General features: G+C 41.0%; 1 protein-coding gene and 2 pseudogenes across 2 annotated transcripts; 1 reads left to right on the plus strand and 2 right to left on the minus strand.

Annotated features, from left to right (window-relative positions):
* The first annotated feature begins 4562 nt into the window (after positions 1–4562).
* LOC102846580 lies at positions 4563–5063 on the plus strand (annotated as a pseudogene).
* A 6949-nt stretch (positions 5064–12012) lies between these two features.
* LOC102846980 (cornifin alpha-like) lies at positions 12013–12330 on the minus strand. 2 transcript variants are annotated; one of them, XM_006895898.1, is made up of 2 exons: positions 12199–12330; positions 12013–12150 (listed from the first exon to the last, which is right to left on the minus strand). In XM_006895898.1, the coding sequence occupies exons 1-2, from the start codon at positions 12328–12330 to the stop codon at positions 12013–12015; spliced, it is 270 nt and encodes an 89-aa protein (XP_006895960.1). The 2 variants fall into 2 exon arrangements, with proteins under 2 accessions (XP_006895960.1, XP_006895959.1); XM_006895897.1 differs by having other exon boundaries at positions 12013–12330.
* Positions 12331–17520: 5190 nt separating this feature from the next.
* On the minus strand, positions 17521–17898 carry LOC102873702 (annotated as a pseudogene).
* Positions 17899–18221: the final 323 nt, after the last annotated feature.

An 18221-nucleotide genomic window follows, 5' to 3' on the forward strand; every position in this document is an offset into this window, starting at 1 on the left:
AAGTATTTTACAAATTCTTACATTCTGTCCTATAAAATTACTAACCATTGACTATGACCACTATTCCCCTCTCTTTTCAAATCTCCACTGGATCTTTCTTAATTCCTTTACCCCCTCCCTCTACTCACCAGACTCGGTGACTCAGTTATTTCCCCCCTCTAACAGCAGCTATACTATACAGCAGTTACATAGTGACTTCACCTGATGGATAACAGAAATCAGATAGAATATATATGTGGAAAAACTCAGTATCATCAGTCAAAACCAGGCTAGGCTGTGGAACAGATTGTTAATTACTCATCTGCAAGTTCATGTTGAAACTGAAGAAAAAGAAAACAGTGGAGCTAGAGTACTCCTTGGAGGTAAAAATGGTGAAATTTTACCTTACTTACTTTGGGTATATTTTCAGGAGAAACCAGTCCCTGAAGAGAAACATCATGTTGGGAAAGGTAGAGGGGTCGATGAAATAGAAGAAGACCCTCAGCGAGATGGATTGGCACAGTGACTACCACAATGGACGTGAACCTGACAGTGATCCTGAGATTGGCACAGGATAAGACAAGGTTCAGATTTGCTGTCCAGAGGATTGTTATGAATAGTAGTTGACTCAGTAACAACAAGAACAATAACAATGCAATGCAAAAGATATGCAGATGTTTAAAGATTTTTGTTTATGTTGGATGATCCCTTGGCATTACTCTCCTAAAAGCTATGTATCAGCAGCCAGCATCCCCACTCATGACCTTTCAATGATGACTACTCTTAGAGATATTACTAATGCTTTCCATCATGTTAATGAGTAGCAATTTGAAGTCACTTGAACATGCGCATACATTACAGACATCATTCTTTCCTGACAATTTAAAACCTGCTCATTACCTTGTAATGACATGCTGGAAAATTTCCATTTCATAGTTTCCAAATGTCTTTGGAGCTCTTGCCAAGTCTATGTGGACTGCTTATGCATCATACAGGTGCTGCCTGTCACCTGCCTCACACTCCCTTCATGTTATGATCAACCTTCTTGTTAAGCCAAAATAAGGGGAAGGAATGTGATGAAGTAAGAGAGCTAAATAGAAGATTTCAAAGGACAGCTCAATAAGAAAATCAAAGGATTATAATAAAATGTACAAAACCCCCAGGAGTTAGAAAACCAGAAGGAAAGAATACTCTTGGCATTTCTCAAGCTGAAAGAACTAAAAACCAAATTCAAGCCCCAAGTTGGAATACTAAAGGATTCTATGAACAAAATCTGGAATGATACAGGAAGAAGCAGAAGAAAATGGAAGCAACACACGTAGTTACTGTGACAAAATGAATTGGTTGGCATCTAATCATTTTAGAAAGTAACATATGATCAAGAACTAATGGCTCTGAAGGAAGAAGTCCAAACTACATTGAAGTTGCTGTTGTTAGGTGCCATTAAGTTGAATATGACTCATAGTGAACCTATGAAAAAGAGATCTGAGCCCTGCCCTATAATGTGCCATCCTCATAATTTCTGACATACTTGAGTCCATTGCTGTGGTGCCTGTATCAGTCCGTCTGATCGAAGGTCTTTCTTTTGCCAGCCCATCACCTTTCCAAGCATGATGTCCCTCTCTAAGGAAGAGTGTTTCCTAGCAATATGTCCAAAATATGTGAGATAAAACTTCATTATTCTTGCCTCCAAAAAACACTCTGGCTGCACTTTCTCCAAGACATAACTATTTGTTCTTTTGACAGTTTATAGGACAGTCCAACATCACAACTCAAAAGCATCAGTTCTTCCTCTGTCGTCCTTATTAATTGCTCAGCTCTCAGGTGCATAGAAAGTGATTGAAAAAATCATGATCTGGCAAATTTTAGTATTCAAATTGATATCACCATTCTTCAGTACTTTGGAGAAATCCCTGATTGTAGACTTTCTCAATTCAATACATCTCTGAACTCCTGGCTTCTGGTACCAAGGGTGTTGACTATGGATCCAAGTAAGAGGAAATCATTGACAATTTCCATCTTTTCTGCGTATATAATGATTTTGCCTATTGGTCCATTGGAGAGAATGTTCATTTTCTTGATGCTGAGATGTAAACCATATTGAAGGCCATAGTGTTTGATCTTCTGCTGTAAGCTTTTCAAGTCCTCTTTACTTCTACCAAGTAAGATTGTGTAATCTATATAGCACAGGTTGTTGATGAGTCTTCTTCCACTCCTGATGACATGCTCTTCTTCATAGATTCCACCTTCTCAAATGATTTGCTTAGCATACAGATTGAATAGGTCTTGCAAAAGGATATAATCCTGATGCACACCTTTCTTAATTTTAAACCAAGCAATATTTTCTTGCTTTGTTCAAACAATAGCATCTTGGTCTAGGTATAGGTTTTAGATGAGCACAATTAAGTGTTCTGGGATTCCCATTCTTCTCAAGATTAGTTGTAATTTTATAATCCACACAAATGCCTTTGCATAGTCAATAAAACACAAATATACATTCTTCTGGCATTCTATGCTTTTAGCCATGATCCATCTCACATCAGCAATATCTCTGGTAGCCTGTTGTTGTCGTTGTTATGTGCCGTCGAGTCGTTTCTGACTCATCGTGACCCTATCCAACAGCCCTAAACCCTGTTCTATCCTGCGCCAACCGCACCGCCTCTGACACACCCATCCCGATTACCCCAGTCACCGAATCAATCCATCTCATAGAGGGTCTTTCCCTCCTGCTTTGTCCCTCCACCCTCCCAAGCATGATGTCCCTCTCCAAGGACCCATCCCTCCTGGCAACATGTCCAAAGTATGTCCGACGAAGCCCCAGAATCCTTGCCTCCAAGGAGTAGCTTGGTTTAATCCTCTCCAAGATAAATCTGTTTGTTTTCCTGGCAGTCCATGGTACATTCAGTACCCTTCTCCAGCACCACAGCTCAAAAGCATCCACTCTCCTTCTGTCCTCCCTAGTCATTGTCCAACTCTTTGATGCATAACAAGCGATTGCAAATACCATGGCCTGTATCAGGCGGACCTTAGTCTCCAGAGAGACACTGTTGCTCCTGAGTACCTTTGAGAGGTCCCTAACAGCAGACTTTCCCATCGCGATACGCTTTTTGATTTCCTGACTGCTGGTGCCAAGAGTGTTGACTGTGGAGCCGAGCAAACTGAAGCTGTGAACACTCTCAATCTCTTCGTCATCCATCCTGATGCTACCAATTGGTCCAGTGGTGAGAATCTTTGTCTTCTTGACATTGAGCCTTAGTCCATACTGAAGGCTGCAGTCCTTGACCCTTCGGAGCAAGTGCATGAGGTCCTCCTCAGTTTCAGCAAGCAGGGTTGTGTCATCTGCATAACGGAGATTGTTAATAGACCTTCCACCAATCCTGATGCCACAATTCTCCTCATAGAGCCCAGCCTCTTGGATAATCTGCTCTGCATACATGTTGAAAAGGTATGGAGACAGGATGCATCCCTGGCACACACCCTTCCCAATTTTGAACCACACAGTGTTACCCTGCTCTGTTCTGACTACTGCCTCTTGGTCCAAGTATAGGTTTCGTATTAGCACAATTAAATGTTCTGGGATTCCCATTCTTCTCAGAGTCAGCCACAGTTTGTTATGATCCACACAGTCAAATGCCTTTGCATAATCAATGAAACACAGATAGACATTCTTCTGGTATTCTCTGCTTTCAGCCAAGATCCATCTAACATCAGCAACAATATCCCTAGTACCACGACCCCTTCTAAACCCAGCCTGGACTTCCGGCAGTTCTCTGCTGATGTGCTGTTCAAATCGTTTTTGGATGATCTTCAGCAGAATCTTGCTTGCATGTGAAATCAATGACACTGTTCTGTAGTTTCCACACTCAGTTGGGTCACCTTTCTTTGGAATGGGAACAAATATAGATCTCTTCCAGTCAGTTGAGTCTGGTAGCCTAGTTTCTTTTAAACCCAGCTTGAATCTCAGACAATTCTGTTAATGTACTGTTTTAGTAATTTTTATTTTTGGTGATCTTCAGCAATGTTGTCCCCTCTTGCCCATCCCCCATGCAATAGTAATGACATCATTGCATGGTTTCCACATTCTGTTGGATAACCTTTATTGGTTGAATCATCTATTCTTGGGAGTAGGAATAAATATGTATCTCTTCCTGTCAGTTGACCTGGCAGCTATCCTCCAAATTTCTGACATAGACTGGTGAACATGTCCAGAACTGCATCTGTTAGTCAAAAGATGCTAATCAGTTCTTGGGGCCTTGTTTTCAGCCAATGCCTTCAGTACAGCTTCAACTTCTTCCCTCATTACCATTGACTCTTGAGCATATGATACTCTGAAATATTTCTGTATTGATCAATATTCTTTTGGCACAGTGATTCTGTTTATTCTGTCCATTTTCTTTTGACCCTTCTTGGATCTTTCAAGATTTTCCCTATAGCATCTCTCATTATTGCAACTTGAGGCTTGAATTTATTCTTCAGTTCTAACTTGAGAAATGCCAAGCATGGTCAGTCAGGTCCAGGCAGCAGCTGTGGTGGCTCTTGTCTTCTCTTGCTCCCTCTGCCATATACCTTTTGCTTCCAGAAACATGGCCTCTGGTGTGGCTGTCTCTGATGGTCTCATCAAGGTGTTCAATAATATGAAGGTGCACAAATCATTGACACCAGAGGAGGTGAATACACACAAGAAGGCGGTGCTCTTCTGCCTGAGTGAGTACAAGAAGAACATCATCCTAGAGGAGGGCAAGGAGATTCTGATTGGAGATGTCGGCCAGACTGTCAACGACCCCTATGCCACCTTTGTCAAGATGCTGCTGGGCAAAGACTGCCACTACACCCTGTTTTATGCAACCTACGAGACCAAGGAGAGCATAAAAGGAGAACGTAGTGTTTATCTTTTGGGCCCCTGAGTATGCATCCCTTAAGAGCAAAATGATCTATGCTAGCTCCAAGGATGCCATCAGAAGAAGCTGACAGGGATCAAGCATGAATTACAAGCAAACTGTTTTGAGGAGGTCAAGGACCGCTGCACCCTGGCAGAGAAACTGGGGGTCAGTGTTGTCATATTCCTCGAGGGCAAGCCCTTGTGAGCTCCTTCAGCCCCCTGACTGGAGCATCTGGCAGCTCAGACCTGCCCGTTGGGGCTGCAGGCTGCCCCCTTCCTGCCGGACTGGAGAGGCTGGGGGAATCCCAGTGGGGAGAGGGCAATCCCTTTACCCCAGTTGCCAAACAGTCCCCACACCTCCTGGACCTTCCTCTTCCCTCTGCCCCTGATGGTTCTGGCCATCCCAAATTGCTTTTGATCTTCTGATTCCTATTTGATTGAAATAGACCAAGTTCCCCCAAGCACACCAGTTTAAGGGGTACCTTTATTTTCTTTAACAACACCACCACTCTCTACCTGTTTCTTTCCCTGTCCAGGCTGCCAATTTCTAACCGCAATAGTGACTCTGTGCTTGTCTGTTTAATTCTGTGTATAAATGGAATGTTGTGAGATGACCCCTCCCCATGCTGGCTGGTTCCCATCCCCTTGTCCGCTGGTTATGTCCACTTGAGCCAGGGCTGTCCAGGAACCTACCATTTAAAACAAACAAACAAACAAACAAACAAACAAACATCAATAATAAAGAAGTTCACTAATAAAAAAAAGAGAAAAATGCCAACCATGTTCATCTCCTTCTGTTACTCAATTCCTGCTCTCTGCATGTTCCTTTATAATACTTTGTTTTATCTTCTCAAGCTGTCCTTTGAAATTTTCTGTTCTGCCTTTCTACTTATTTTACCTCTTTTCTTTTCTTTTTTTCTTTCTCTATTTTTGTGATGATCTCTTTTTCTCTTTATGGATGATCTCCTTGATGTCATCCCCCACCTCGTCCGGTTTTCTTCCAACATTGCTGTTCAGTATCTCAAACCCATTCTTAAGATGATTTTTAAATTTAGATGGGATAGACTCAAGGCCATATTTTGGTTCTTATGGACTTGTTTTCATTTTCTTCAGTCTCAATTTGTGCATGAACTTGCACATGAATAATTGTTGGTCTGTTCCACAGTCAATAGCTGGCCTCTTTTCACTGTTGATAGCGAATTTCTCCAACAATACTTCCATAGATGTCATCAGTCTGGTTTCTGTGCAGTCAATCAAGGAAAGCCCATGTGTAAAGTTGTCATTTATGTTTTTATAAATAAGTATTTGTGATGAATAAATCACTGAATGCACAAAATTTATCCTTTGTTTTCTGGTCTTATTTATGCCACCAAATCCATACTTTACAACTACCACTCATACCTCTTCATTATTTCTACCTTTTGCAATCTAGTAACCAATTATAAACATCACCTCTTTATTGTACATTTGGTCAATTTTGAACTGGAAAATTTGGTAAAAATTCTTCATTTTCTCCTTGTAGCTTTAGGTATTGGTGGATATAATAGTTGTGTTAATAGTTCTTTCTTGTATGTGTATGGCTATATCTTATCACAGCATTGTAACATTGTACTTCAGGATAGAGCTTGATATTGTCATATTAATTGTGAATGTAACACTATTCTTCTACTTTTTCCTTCCACAGTAGATCATGTAATTGTCTGATTCAGTGTCGGCCATGTCAAGCTATCTCATTTCACTAATGGTATCTTTTTTCTTTTTTCACTGAAGGAATTGGCAAGAAATTAAGACCTCAGAAATTGATTGGCTGCCAATTGGAGTGTTTTGGCTAACATATTCTGTTCTTGATATACTCACTAATGTGTGCAAAGAAATCTGGAAGGATTCCACTTGGTCAAGGATTGGAAGAAATTAGTATTTGCACTAATTCAAAAAAAGATTATCAACTAGAGTTCAGAAATTATCAAACAATATCACTACTATCACATGCAAATAAAATTTTTTTAGGATTATTTAATCTGTATGCTGAGCAAATTATTCGAGAAGTTGGATGCTATAAAGAGGAATGTTGCATCAGGTTTGGAGGGAGAATCATAAATATCCTGCTTTATACAAAAGACACAACCTTGCTTGCCCAAAGTGAGTAGGACTTAAAGCACTTGTTGTAGAAGAGCAAGGAATTCAATATTCATTATGGATTGCATCTCCATGTCAAGAAAACAAGTACTCTTACCACTGGACAAATAGGCAACATCATGATGGAAGGAGAAGAGATTGAAACTGTCAACAACTTCATCTTCGTTGGATCCACAATTAATACCCTTAGTAGCAGTAGTCAGGAAATAAGGAGATGCATTGCCTTGGAAAAATCTGCAGTTAGGGACCTTTCTAAGTTACTGAGGAGTAATGATGTCAGTTTGAATACAAATATATGTCTGATTCAGGTCAGAGACTTTCTGTTCCCTTGATGTGCATCTGAGAGCTGGACAGTAAATAAGGATGACAGAAGAAAAATTGATTTCTTTGAAGCTGTGGTGTTGGAGAAGAGCACTAAACATCCCATGGACGGCCAAGAGAACAACCAGATATGTCTTGGAGAGGGTGCAGCTGGAGTGCTCTTTGGAGACAAGAATGATGATACTTCATTTCACATACTTCAAGCATGTTGCTAGGAGGGGCTATTCCTTGGAAAAGGACATGATGCTAGGAAAGGTGGAGGGTCAGCAAAGAAAGACCCTCAACTAGGTGTATTGATGTGGTGACTGCCACAATGGGCTAGTGTGTCAGAAAGTGTGAGGATGGCACAAGACAGAACAGAGTTCAGATCTTTCGCTCATAGGGTTGCTATAAGTCGTACTCAACTCAGTGGCATCTAACAACAACAAGAACAGGATTATTTGATAATCTATAAAAGTACATGAATGGGGAACTCCCAGAAATTGAAGTTGGATTCAGAAGAGAACATGGAATGAGGGATATCATTGCTGATATCAGATAAATTTTAGACGAAAGAAGGTAATTGTAGAAAGGTGGTTACTTGTATTTTATTTAATGTGCAAAGCCATTTGACTGTGCATATTTTAACAAATTATGAATAATCTTGAAAGAATGGTTATCCTATAACACTTAATTGTTCTCCTGAAAACCTATAAAGAAACCAAGAAGCAATTGTTTGAATAGAACAAGGAAACTTGGCATGATTTAAAATAAGAAATGTTGTGCATCAGGATGGTATCCCTGTTCCATGTCTATTCAATCTGTATGCTGAGCAAATAATATGAGAAACTAGACTGAATGAAGAAGAATGTGGCATTGGGATTGGAGGAAGATTTGTCTAAACCTGTGTTAAGCAGATGACACAGTCTCACTTGCAGCAAGTGAAGAAGATTTGAAGCACTTTATGAAGAAAATCAGCCTTCAGTCTGCAAGACTTCTCCACATCAAAAAACAAACAAAATCCTCACCACTGCACTAGTAAGTAACATCATGGTAGACAGAGAAAATGTTTAAGTTGTCAAAGATTTCATTTTTCTTGGATCTATAATCAACATCCATGGTTGTTATTGTTAGGTGACAGATCTGAACCTGTCCTACCCTGTTCCATCCTCATATCTCCTGACACATTAGAGACCATTGTGGCAGCCACCATGTCAATCCACCTGATCAAGGGCCTTCCTCTTCTTCGTCTATCACTTACCTTTCTGAGTATCATGTTCTTCTTTGAAAAATAGTTCCTCCTAGGAACATGCCCAAAGTATGTGAGGCAAAGCCTCATTTTTTTGCTTCTAAAGAGCACTCTTGCTGTACCATCCCCAACACATACTTGTTTGTTATTTTGGAAGTCCATGAGATGTCCAGCCTTCTTCTCCAACACCACAGCACAAAGGTATCAATTATTTTTCTTTTATGGATTTAAAAAAAATCTTAAGAAAGATTTTATTTGCATATAATATTAAGGATTTATTTTTATAAAAAATAAAGCTCTCAGACCCATAGCAAGTGATCAGAAAGGTCATGATCTGAATCAGATGCACCTTTGTCCTCAAACTGACATTATTACTACTCAGTAATTTGGAGTTAGAGTCCCTAACTGCAGACTTTCCTAGTGCAGTATGTCTCCTGATTTCTTGATTGCTGGCACTAAGGAAATTTATTGCGGATCCAAGTAAGATGAAGTTGTTAGCAGTCTCAATCTTTTCTCCATCTATCATGATAGATCACACTTATATAGTAGCAGTTAAGAAATGACTTCTGAAAAGAAAGTAATAATAGCACTCCCTTACTTTAAATTCTCCTACACAGTGTTAGTAACAAAACAGCATGGTACTGGTATAATGACAGGCACATAGACCAATGGAACAGAATTGAGAACCCAGAAATAGACTCAGCTGTCTATGGTCAACTGATATTCAAGAAGGGAATAAAATCTATCAAACGGGGAAATGACAGTCTCTTCAAAAAATGTTGCTGGCAAAACTGGACTGCTACCTGTAGAAAGTTAAAACAGGATCCGAATCTCAAACTATACACAAAAATCAGCTCAAGGTGGATTAGAGGCTTGGGAGTAAAGGCCCAAACCATAAAGTTCATCAGAGAAAAACTGAGATCAAGCTTAGTCTATGGTATAAAGAGGCTGACAAATATAGCTAGAAATGAGTGCTCTGGAGAGGATAAAAATGATGAATGGGACCTTCTAAAGATTAAATCCTTGTACACATTAAAAATCATACTGAGTGAACTAACTCAGTTCCATAAGGACAAATACTATAAAACCATTATTGCACAATGAGTACATGATCCAAGGGTTGGGAGGGTAAGGGTGGAAGCAGAGGAATGAGGATGGGTAGGGGACGGTGTTAATCATGGGGTCTCACAATTTAATGGGTGGGGATGTGTGTGAAGGAAATGGGAAGGATCCAAAGATCCAATGTCAAAAGCAATGTATTCAAATTTTTTAAATATATCAGTATAATAAAACCCAAACAACTTTTTCCAACAGAGTGAAAAGAAAACCTACTGATTGGGGAAATACAATTGGCAATAACATTTCAGACAAGAGTCTCATATGAAAAGTTTACAGAATCCTACATGGCCTCCACAATGAAAAGACTGATAACACCATTACAAAACTGGCAAAAGACATGGAAAGAGTTTTCACAGAGGAAGATATTTGGGTGGCAACAGACACATGAGAAATGCACATACAACAAATGTACCCCTTGTCTCAGATTGTTGTAATATCATAATGCCTAATCATATATTCCTTTCAGCCATTCTTCCTCTCATATTTTCTAATGCAGAGTTCATTATCTATCCACTCTTTTCTCATTCTCTCCCCAATGCCCTCCCCCCAAGTCTGTCCTATTTTATAACAGCAGTGTTGGCTCCCTAATATCCTAGATCTGAAAACGTATGCTAAAAACTTGCTAGTCACCCCTAAAAATGAAGAAGATGGAGGGGCAAGAGAAAGAGTGTATAAATGAGCTCTGGATATAGAGAGGAAACACAATTTTGATGTGACCTCAATTGTCTTTTCTTTCTGTACATCAGTTTGATACTTAATGGAAAATGGATGGATGGGGTGGATTAAGTGCGGTTTCATTTTTTGGTGTTTTTTTTCTTCTGTAATTTTTATTAATTGTCTATCTTTCAGATACATATCCAGTGATTGAAAAGATAGTGGTCTGGATTAGGTGCACTTTAACTGGATAAGTAATAAATATTAGATAGGAATTGACAATGTATTGGAATGTATTTTTTGTTGTTGACTTTTTTTTGTTTTACAAATTTTACATTAATATTTAAAATTCATTTGGAATTTTCATTTCTGATGTGTGGTATGTAATACAGATGCGAGTTTATATTCTTTCTCTATAAACTTAAATGCTGTTTTTAAACCTCCTTTCACTCCTAACTTTATAGATAATGGCCTGCTCTTATTCAACTTTATGATCAACATTTTGTTTCATCTGTATCATTCTCCTTATGCTGGAACTTGTCCAAACGTTTCTGTGTATGTGTGTGTGCGCACACATGCACCTGTTTTTATATGTGTCTGTGTGTGAGTTTATAGGAAGAGAGAGAACTAGAGACAGAAAGAACATATGTGTGCTTTCTGCATTATGTGTTTGTGTGAGTGCTTGTTTGCATATGGAGATGAAGATTAACCCTTTCAGTCTTCTCCTAGAATAAACTGGATTCTATTATTTGTCTTTCTGATATAGCAGTGATATCTTTACATAAAACACATACTAAAAAGATGAAATCAAAGTGTATGTCTTCTTGGGACATTTGAGGGTTGTATGAGTGTGTGTGCATGTGCACGTGCATAAATGTCTTTGCCTAGGGATCTATCTTTGTCTGTGGGGCAGGGGTAGATTGGTATCTGTAAGTGTATTTGTCTCTGTGTATCTGAGAGTTTAAGTGTTTGGATATGATAGTCATAAGAAATCAGAAAAGGACAAAGAGTGGAAGAGAAATGGCAATCAAACTAGACTATATATGAACACAATTTCTTCAGAATAATAGTAATAGAAGGGCCAACTTACTAGAATAAGGGCAATTTGGGGACAAGTTATGTAGGATTAAAGAAGGCTTGAAGTAGGAATCAATTAAACTCAGGCAAGACTCACTCAGGTGCAAGGAGAAAGCCCGGCTCTAGCTGAGGCTGCCAGAAGCCATAGCTTCTACAGAGCCTTTCAGGGTCTCCTTTTGGAAGCCCAGAACTGTTTTCTGTATATAACAGCTACACACATACTTTCAATGCCACTTTCTAACTATAAACAACTCTACAGCAGTTGACAGTCGCTGCTTTGAGCTAGTGGTAAGGGAGGCTGAGTCAGCCAATAACACACAGAGCCAGGTATGAATTAAAATTATATAATTGAGACAGAACAGAGAAATTATAACTTGATCCTTCCCCAAATCCCTCCTCAGATGAACTCTGAGAAACTGGAAGACTAGCTCAGCCAGTGAGACTCCATCTTTATTCAGATGCTCAGAGACTCCTCCAGAATGAGTGGAAGGAACATCTTGTCACAGGGTGTAAATGGAGGAGAGAGACTGACCAGGTCAACATGTCAATGGGACAGGCAGAAGGGAAAATGGGCTCAGCCTCCAGTGATTGGCTCTTTCAGGGCATGATGTACACCTCTTTACTTCTGCTTGGTCTTCTGTTGGGCTGGCACTGGAGTGACAGTTGAGGGGCATGGCTCTGGCACCTTGGGCTGGCAGGGCTCAGGCACCTTGGGGTGGCAGGGCTCAGGCACCTTGGGCTGGCAGGGCTCAGGCACCTTTGGGTGGCAGGGCTCAGGCACCTTGGGCTGGCAGGGCTCAGGCACCTTGGGCTGGCATGGCTCCTTGGTTTTGGGGACACATGGTTCTTGGGGTGGAGGCTGGCAAGGCTGTTTCACCTGCTGCTGCTGAATCTGAGGAGGTACGGTGCAGGGCTGCTTCTGCTGCTGGGAACTCATCCTTCAAAGTTGGCTGACTCTTGAGATAAAAAAATGATGATTTCATTAAATAAGGATTAACTGGGAAAGAAGCTAAGTTCAATGTCAAATATATCTTGTCAGGTTCCTATGGAAAACAGAGCTTATTGTCTGCCCCGTCTGTCTAAAATTGAGAATAAAAGTAATCAGCTAAGGTATGAATAATTTCAAGAGAAATACCTAGGAAGTTAAAGGTGATGTTTTGCTTCATTTAGATGTTTCATGTCTCTGTTTTCCTGAGGTATGGTATACCTCTAGTGTTCAGGTAAACTAAGAAGGTTAGCACTGGACTGAGATAAGAAGCCTTCATTTCAGGCCTTTTGGCAAAAATAAGACAGCAAAACAACTATAGTCTACAAACTCATAGTAACACAGAATGCCTTGTCACCTGCTGGATCAGTCTATATTAACTTAAGGCCCTGTGATTTCACTTAGGGTCTTGCTCACACATTTTGTTAAGCAAATACTTTGCTTCTCATTGTTGCTTCTCCAAATACTCCTCCATCATAGCTCACATCGTGTGTCACCACTAGGAGTCTCTTCTGCAGCAAGTCTCCCTAAAACTGTCAGTCCTTCCCTGTCCCTGTCTCCTTTCCCTAGTCACAATCATTTGCATTTGGCCTCTTTATGTGCATGCATTGCCAGAAAGGTCTGTAGACTTACTTCCAAAAGTTAGCCCCTGACCACGGTAGTTCAAGCAACAGTTGGTTATGGGGATGGTGCAGGACACAGCAATGATTTGTTTCACTGTGCATGGGATCACCATGCATCAGGGGCCAACTCAATGGCGGTTATCAATAATGATTAACTTCCATGATGTTTTGCAAATTCGCTGAGTAAGTTCCACCTCGGTCTGATTTACTGAATGTGCCCAGCACATTGCCTTCAAAAGCTAAATTCAAACTCATTGCCATTGAGTCTGAACCAAATCACAGATACCCTCCATTGGGTTTCTGAGGCTGTGAAGCATGCGGGGATAGGTATCTTTCTCCCTTGAAGCTGCTAAAGAATTAGGATAACCAGAAGGGAGAGACCCTTAAGGTTATTTATTCACAATGCCAACAGATTTCCAAACACTCGCTAGAGATCTGTTGAATGAATTATAATCTCCATAATAATCATTACAAACAGAAAGAATTGAGTCTCTGAAAGTGTCCTGGGCCTGAATCCTCTTAATTCACTGTGAACTCAAACACAGATCCCTCCCCTTTCCTCATCCTTGTTCTCTAACTGTCTGGTGAGATAGCAGGTTTATCCATCTCTAAGAATCCTTTTAGCTCAAACTCTGCCTTCCTTTGAAATAAAGACACTCCCTAATGAGTACCCTCTATACCTGTTCATCTTTTGTCTACTTTCAAAACAATGAAAAAGAAATAAAACTGCAATAATTTCAAATCAGAAACTCACCTGGTACACAGAGAAGAACAGGTTACCTGGTTGCTCCGATCTGATGTGAGGTCCACAGCCAGCTGGCTTTTATACACTGAATGAACCCTGCCTCAAGGAAATGTTTTCTTTCCTTGCTTGTCAAACATGATTCATCCCACTCCCCTCAATTACCTGTTGGCTCAGCTTTTTGTGATGAAAAACCACCCACTTGATTTTTTTTTTCCTTTGGCACAGAGTATCCAAAAAATGATGTCACCTTGGCCTTATTCCAATTGCCACCCTTCCCCTTAGACCCAGCAGTGGCGCTTGTATTAGGGGGGATGTGGCAACAGGCTTCTTAAGTGGTTTGTTAACCTTGGAGGGGGATCCAAGGTCTTGTATGGCCTTCACACTGATTTGCTTCCTTTTTCACCAGGAGGACACCTCTAGATTCCGTGGGATAGAATATGTGGGAAGGGCACATGAACAGGTAAGAAATGGAGGGGAACAAGTAGACTGGAGGTGGGCATGGGCTCTGTGCCTTAGTTAAGCTGAATGTCTGAGGTAATAGAATTGATGAATTACCATTTCTAATCAAGAGACCCAAGACCTTTGCACTAGTTTCCTCACCTTTCTCCCAGCCCCACTGAACTATATAGATTGAGAATTATGCACAGAATACCCCCCAAACCCCACCCCTACCTGTGGGGTTGTTAAACTGGGCAAACCTGCTCTTCTTTCACCAACCACACCTTCACCCCTCTCCTACTCCTGAGATTTTCAAGGACTAATCTGTCTTTTGGAATAGCCTCTCCCTTCCACTCCACCCAACCGTGTGAGAATGGCCCTTTCCCTTCCTAACCCAACTTACAGTATCCTTACCTGGAAACTTGTGAGCCTTTTCTAAATACCTCTACTCCAAGTCCACTCACAAGATCTTCAATTCTGAATCCTCTCCTACCTCTTCCCCATGCCAGTGCTGCCTCTAATGTGGTGTGTTCTTCCCCCCTTTTTTTACTTTATATCTCCTAAGGGGTTTCAGGAAGTTAGAACCATGCCTGCTCAAGCCAATGTCGTTCTTGAGGTTATATTTATATATTCAGTCTTTTCACAGATACTAATGGAGATCCTAGCACATGCCAGTCACGCTGCTTATTTTAGAAATGATACAAAGACGAAGACCACTTCATCTCAACAGATCAGGAACTCCTCGGAGAGAGAAGTACAGCACAGCTCAGAGCCACTGAGGCTAAAGGAACTCTTAGAAGCTTTCTGTAATCCTGCCTCGGGAATGTGAGTTCTACAGAAGGAAATTAACTCATCCAAAACCAAATATTAAACTTCTCAATGAAAAGGTTTGGACCTAGGAAGACTAGAGTCTCTTTTGTTTTAGTCCCACTTTTCTCATCAATAATGACAGAGAAAATAAAGCCTAGGCAAGAAAACCATTAAACACAGAAACTAGGCAACTCAGACTCCTCGAAGCTTTGCACTGGGTACAGTCAGAGTTCTGGCAAAGCTTTGAAAAGTGAATGGCAATTTGAGAAGACAGAAAGCGCCTTGCCTGCTGGATAAGCCCTTAATATTTGCTCAGCTAAATCCTCTTAAATAGGAATAAAGCTGCTTAATATTTTAAGTGGTAAGGGAGGTAAGCAATTAGAGGTTCTATTTCTTCTAGAAAAAGGAGGGAGTATTTATGAGCACTGGTTAAATAAGTAACTTACTCAGTTTATGACCCTTAGTGGGCCTGAGTCTGAAAGAGAAAGGGCAGATCTACAATGCCTGTATATGGGATCTGAGCTAGTTTTACCCAGGATGGGGCCCAGCCTCAGGGACCCCAACAGTGAAGACACTGACATAGCAGTCAGGTGGGCAGCGTCTGACCACTTGTCCTGGTATGCCTGCCCTCCCTCCATGGGTCTGTCTGATCTCATCATCATTAACTTCTGTGGATTCTCCTCGTCATGGGACTTATGTAGGGATGCATGAGCTTCCCTGAGGCCTGCTACCAGGAATCTCCTCGAATCAACATAACAAGAAACTGAGGTCACTAATTTAGACCTGCCCCTAAGTACAGTCTGTTATTAGGTGTGGCTTTTGGAAAATCCAAATGTCTCTTCAAGCTCAGCTGTGTTTATTCTTCCTCCCCCTCATTCTATCTACTCCTCTCCCCCTCCCCCATACCTAGATGTTTGGAGCATCTATCGAGTCCACAGCTGGATCATATTCCAGGATCAGTCACCACAGCCCCAATAGCGCCTTCACTAATTGTGGGTCCACATTCATCTCATATGCTTTTGGTGTGTAGTAGTTGCCTAGGAAATTGATGATATAGACTGAATGACTGGCTGAATGACTAACAGAATGGATGGAAGGCAATATTTGTAAAGAGAGAGCACCCAGAATCTACTTTGAGAGATACTCAGAAATTTCCTTCCCTTGTGCCAGGCATTATGGGATGAGCTGAGAAAGAGGAGCACAGAAAAGGACAGACACTCCCGCTGCCTTCCACACCCATCCACTTCATTGCCATCCAGAGAGCCACCTCCCTTTGAGATGATGCCACCGCCACCGCCACGCCAAACGCTAGGCCTCTCATCTCACTTTAACTCTGCTCGAGTAATGAGGCTTTTGCCTCACATACTTTGGGCATGTTGCTAGGAGAGGGACATGATGCTGAGAAGGGTGGAGGGTCAGCAAAGGAGAGGAAGAACCTCAGCCAGGTGGACTGGCACGGTGACTGCTGCAACAGGCTCTTGTGTGTCAGGAAGTGTGAGGATGGTGCAGAATAAAACAGGATTCAGATCTTTTTTCCCCCATAGGGTTGCTATGAGCTGCACTTGACTCAATAACACCTAAGTGCTTGGTTTAGCACTTTTTCCCTCTCTTCATTAAAATCTACTCTCAGGAGCCTTGACAGAGGGAGTTCAGGAAGAACTTACTGCTTCATCAGTCAGATTCTCACTTCCAGAGGAAATATTTCCTTCCTTTGTGTTCACTACTGCCAACCCTGGTGTTGGGCCCTTAATAATCTAAACCTAGCTCCCAGTAACTTGATCCTGAGTGCAACTAGATTTTTGTCTCTGATCCCCTCCCCTTACTGTCCTCTCTTGTCTGTATTCCTTACCCCACCCAGTCACCGCTCTGACTCCAGCAGTCTCTGGAACTTTCTCTCGTACAGAACCCTAACCAGGCTCCTCCTGTGTGTTTCTTTGAAGTACATTCAGTGACTGTGCTCTTAAGATTCTTCTTTAGACAAACTCAGTTTCTTTATTCCAAGTTGAGTCTGCTCATTGATCTGGCTCCACATAAAGAAAAAAGGAAGCCATGCAATCTTGAATACTAAGTGTCATCTCCTGGGATTTCTATCTTTCATAGGAGCCATTATAAAGATACAAGAGGACAAAATCTGTCATGTCCAAAGTCAGGCCTACACCCACTTTGACCAGCTCCTAGAGTTCTCTGTTAGCTTTCAGTGCTGTTTGCTATTTAATACTTATTGGCAAAGGAAGATTGATAAATTCCAGCCTAGTGAATCCTTGATCCGATCCTACCCAGTTAAAACTATGCCTACTTTCCACTTCCCCAGTATTTCAGACAATCCTCCATAGGTAGTGTCATGCAGAATTCAAAGTCCAGACCTTTTAACATGAGAGTACGTATTTAAAATATGGTAAATGGCTAATGTGCTTGGTCACTACCTGAAAGGCTGTTTATTCAAGTCCACATAGAGGTATCTTAGAAGACCTAATGATCTCCTTTTTTTTTTTTTACAGTTTTGTAGCTTTATTTGATAATCAGTTATTAGTTTTTAGCAACATTGATGGTGTGTAAAATTTTGAAAGTGGTAACAAGTACGTAGGTAACCAGTGTATATAACTTGTTTGGGGAATCTTCATTCTCACCTTTCCTGGACAACCGTATGTGGATGCCATATGAGCCATTCTTTATTCCTTTGGCCCAGACGGCTATGTTAAGCCTGGTGTCAGTGTGAACACCTGGTGCTCCCACCTCCTTCTTGGCAGATTTCTCGTTTTCCTTGAGTCCCTGAGGGGCATGCTTCTTAAATCCCACTCCATGGATGTGCTTGTGAATGTTGATGGTGTCCACTCCGTTCACCACTCTATTGATGGAAGAATTTCTTTTCTTCTTCTCACCATCCTTCTTTGCAGTGGAGGCCATAATGCTGCGGCCAGGCTGGAAATGGAGAGCTAATGATATACTTTAAAAAAAATCAGCCCTAATGAAAGAGTTTTTCTTTTACTTTTCAAAGAGAGGAGCAAACTGGGGGGGAGGGATGGGGCAGGGAGAAAAGTGCAACAATGAATGAATGGAAATCCAAAATCTCTGTAAACGTTCATTAAAATTAATAAAATTTTAAAAAAAAAAACCCAGTCCTTATGAAATTTAGTTCTACTTTAAAATCATGACATATAGGTTCACTATGGGTCAGAATTGATTCAATGATGACGAATTTTAACACCTAGGGATCGTCAATACTAAGA

The sequence above is a fragment of the Elephantulus edwardii genome, unplaced genomic scaffold (genome assembly GCF_000299155.1).
Source record: "Elephantulus edwardii isolate Elephantulus edwardi_28Jun2011 unplaced genomic scaffold, EleEdw1.0 scaffold00176, whole genome shotgun sequence".
NCBI lineage: Eukaryota > Metazoa > Chordata > Mammalia > Macroscelidea > Macroscelididae > Elephantulus > Elephantulus edwardii.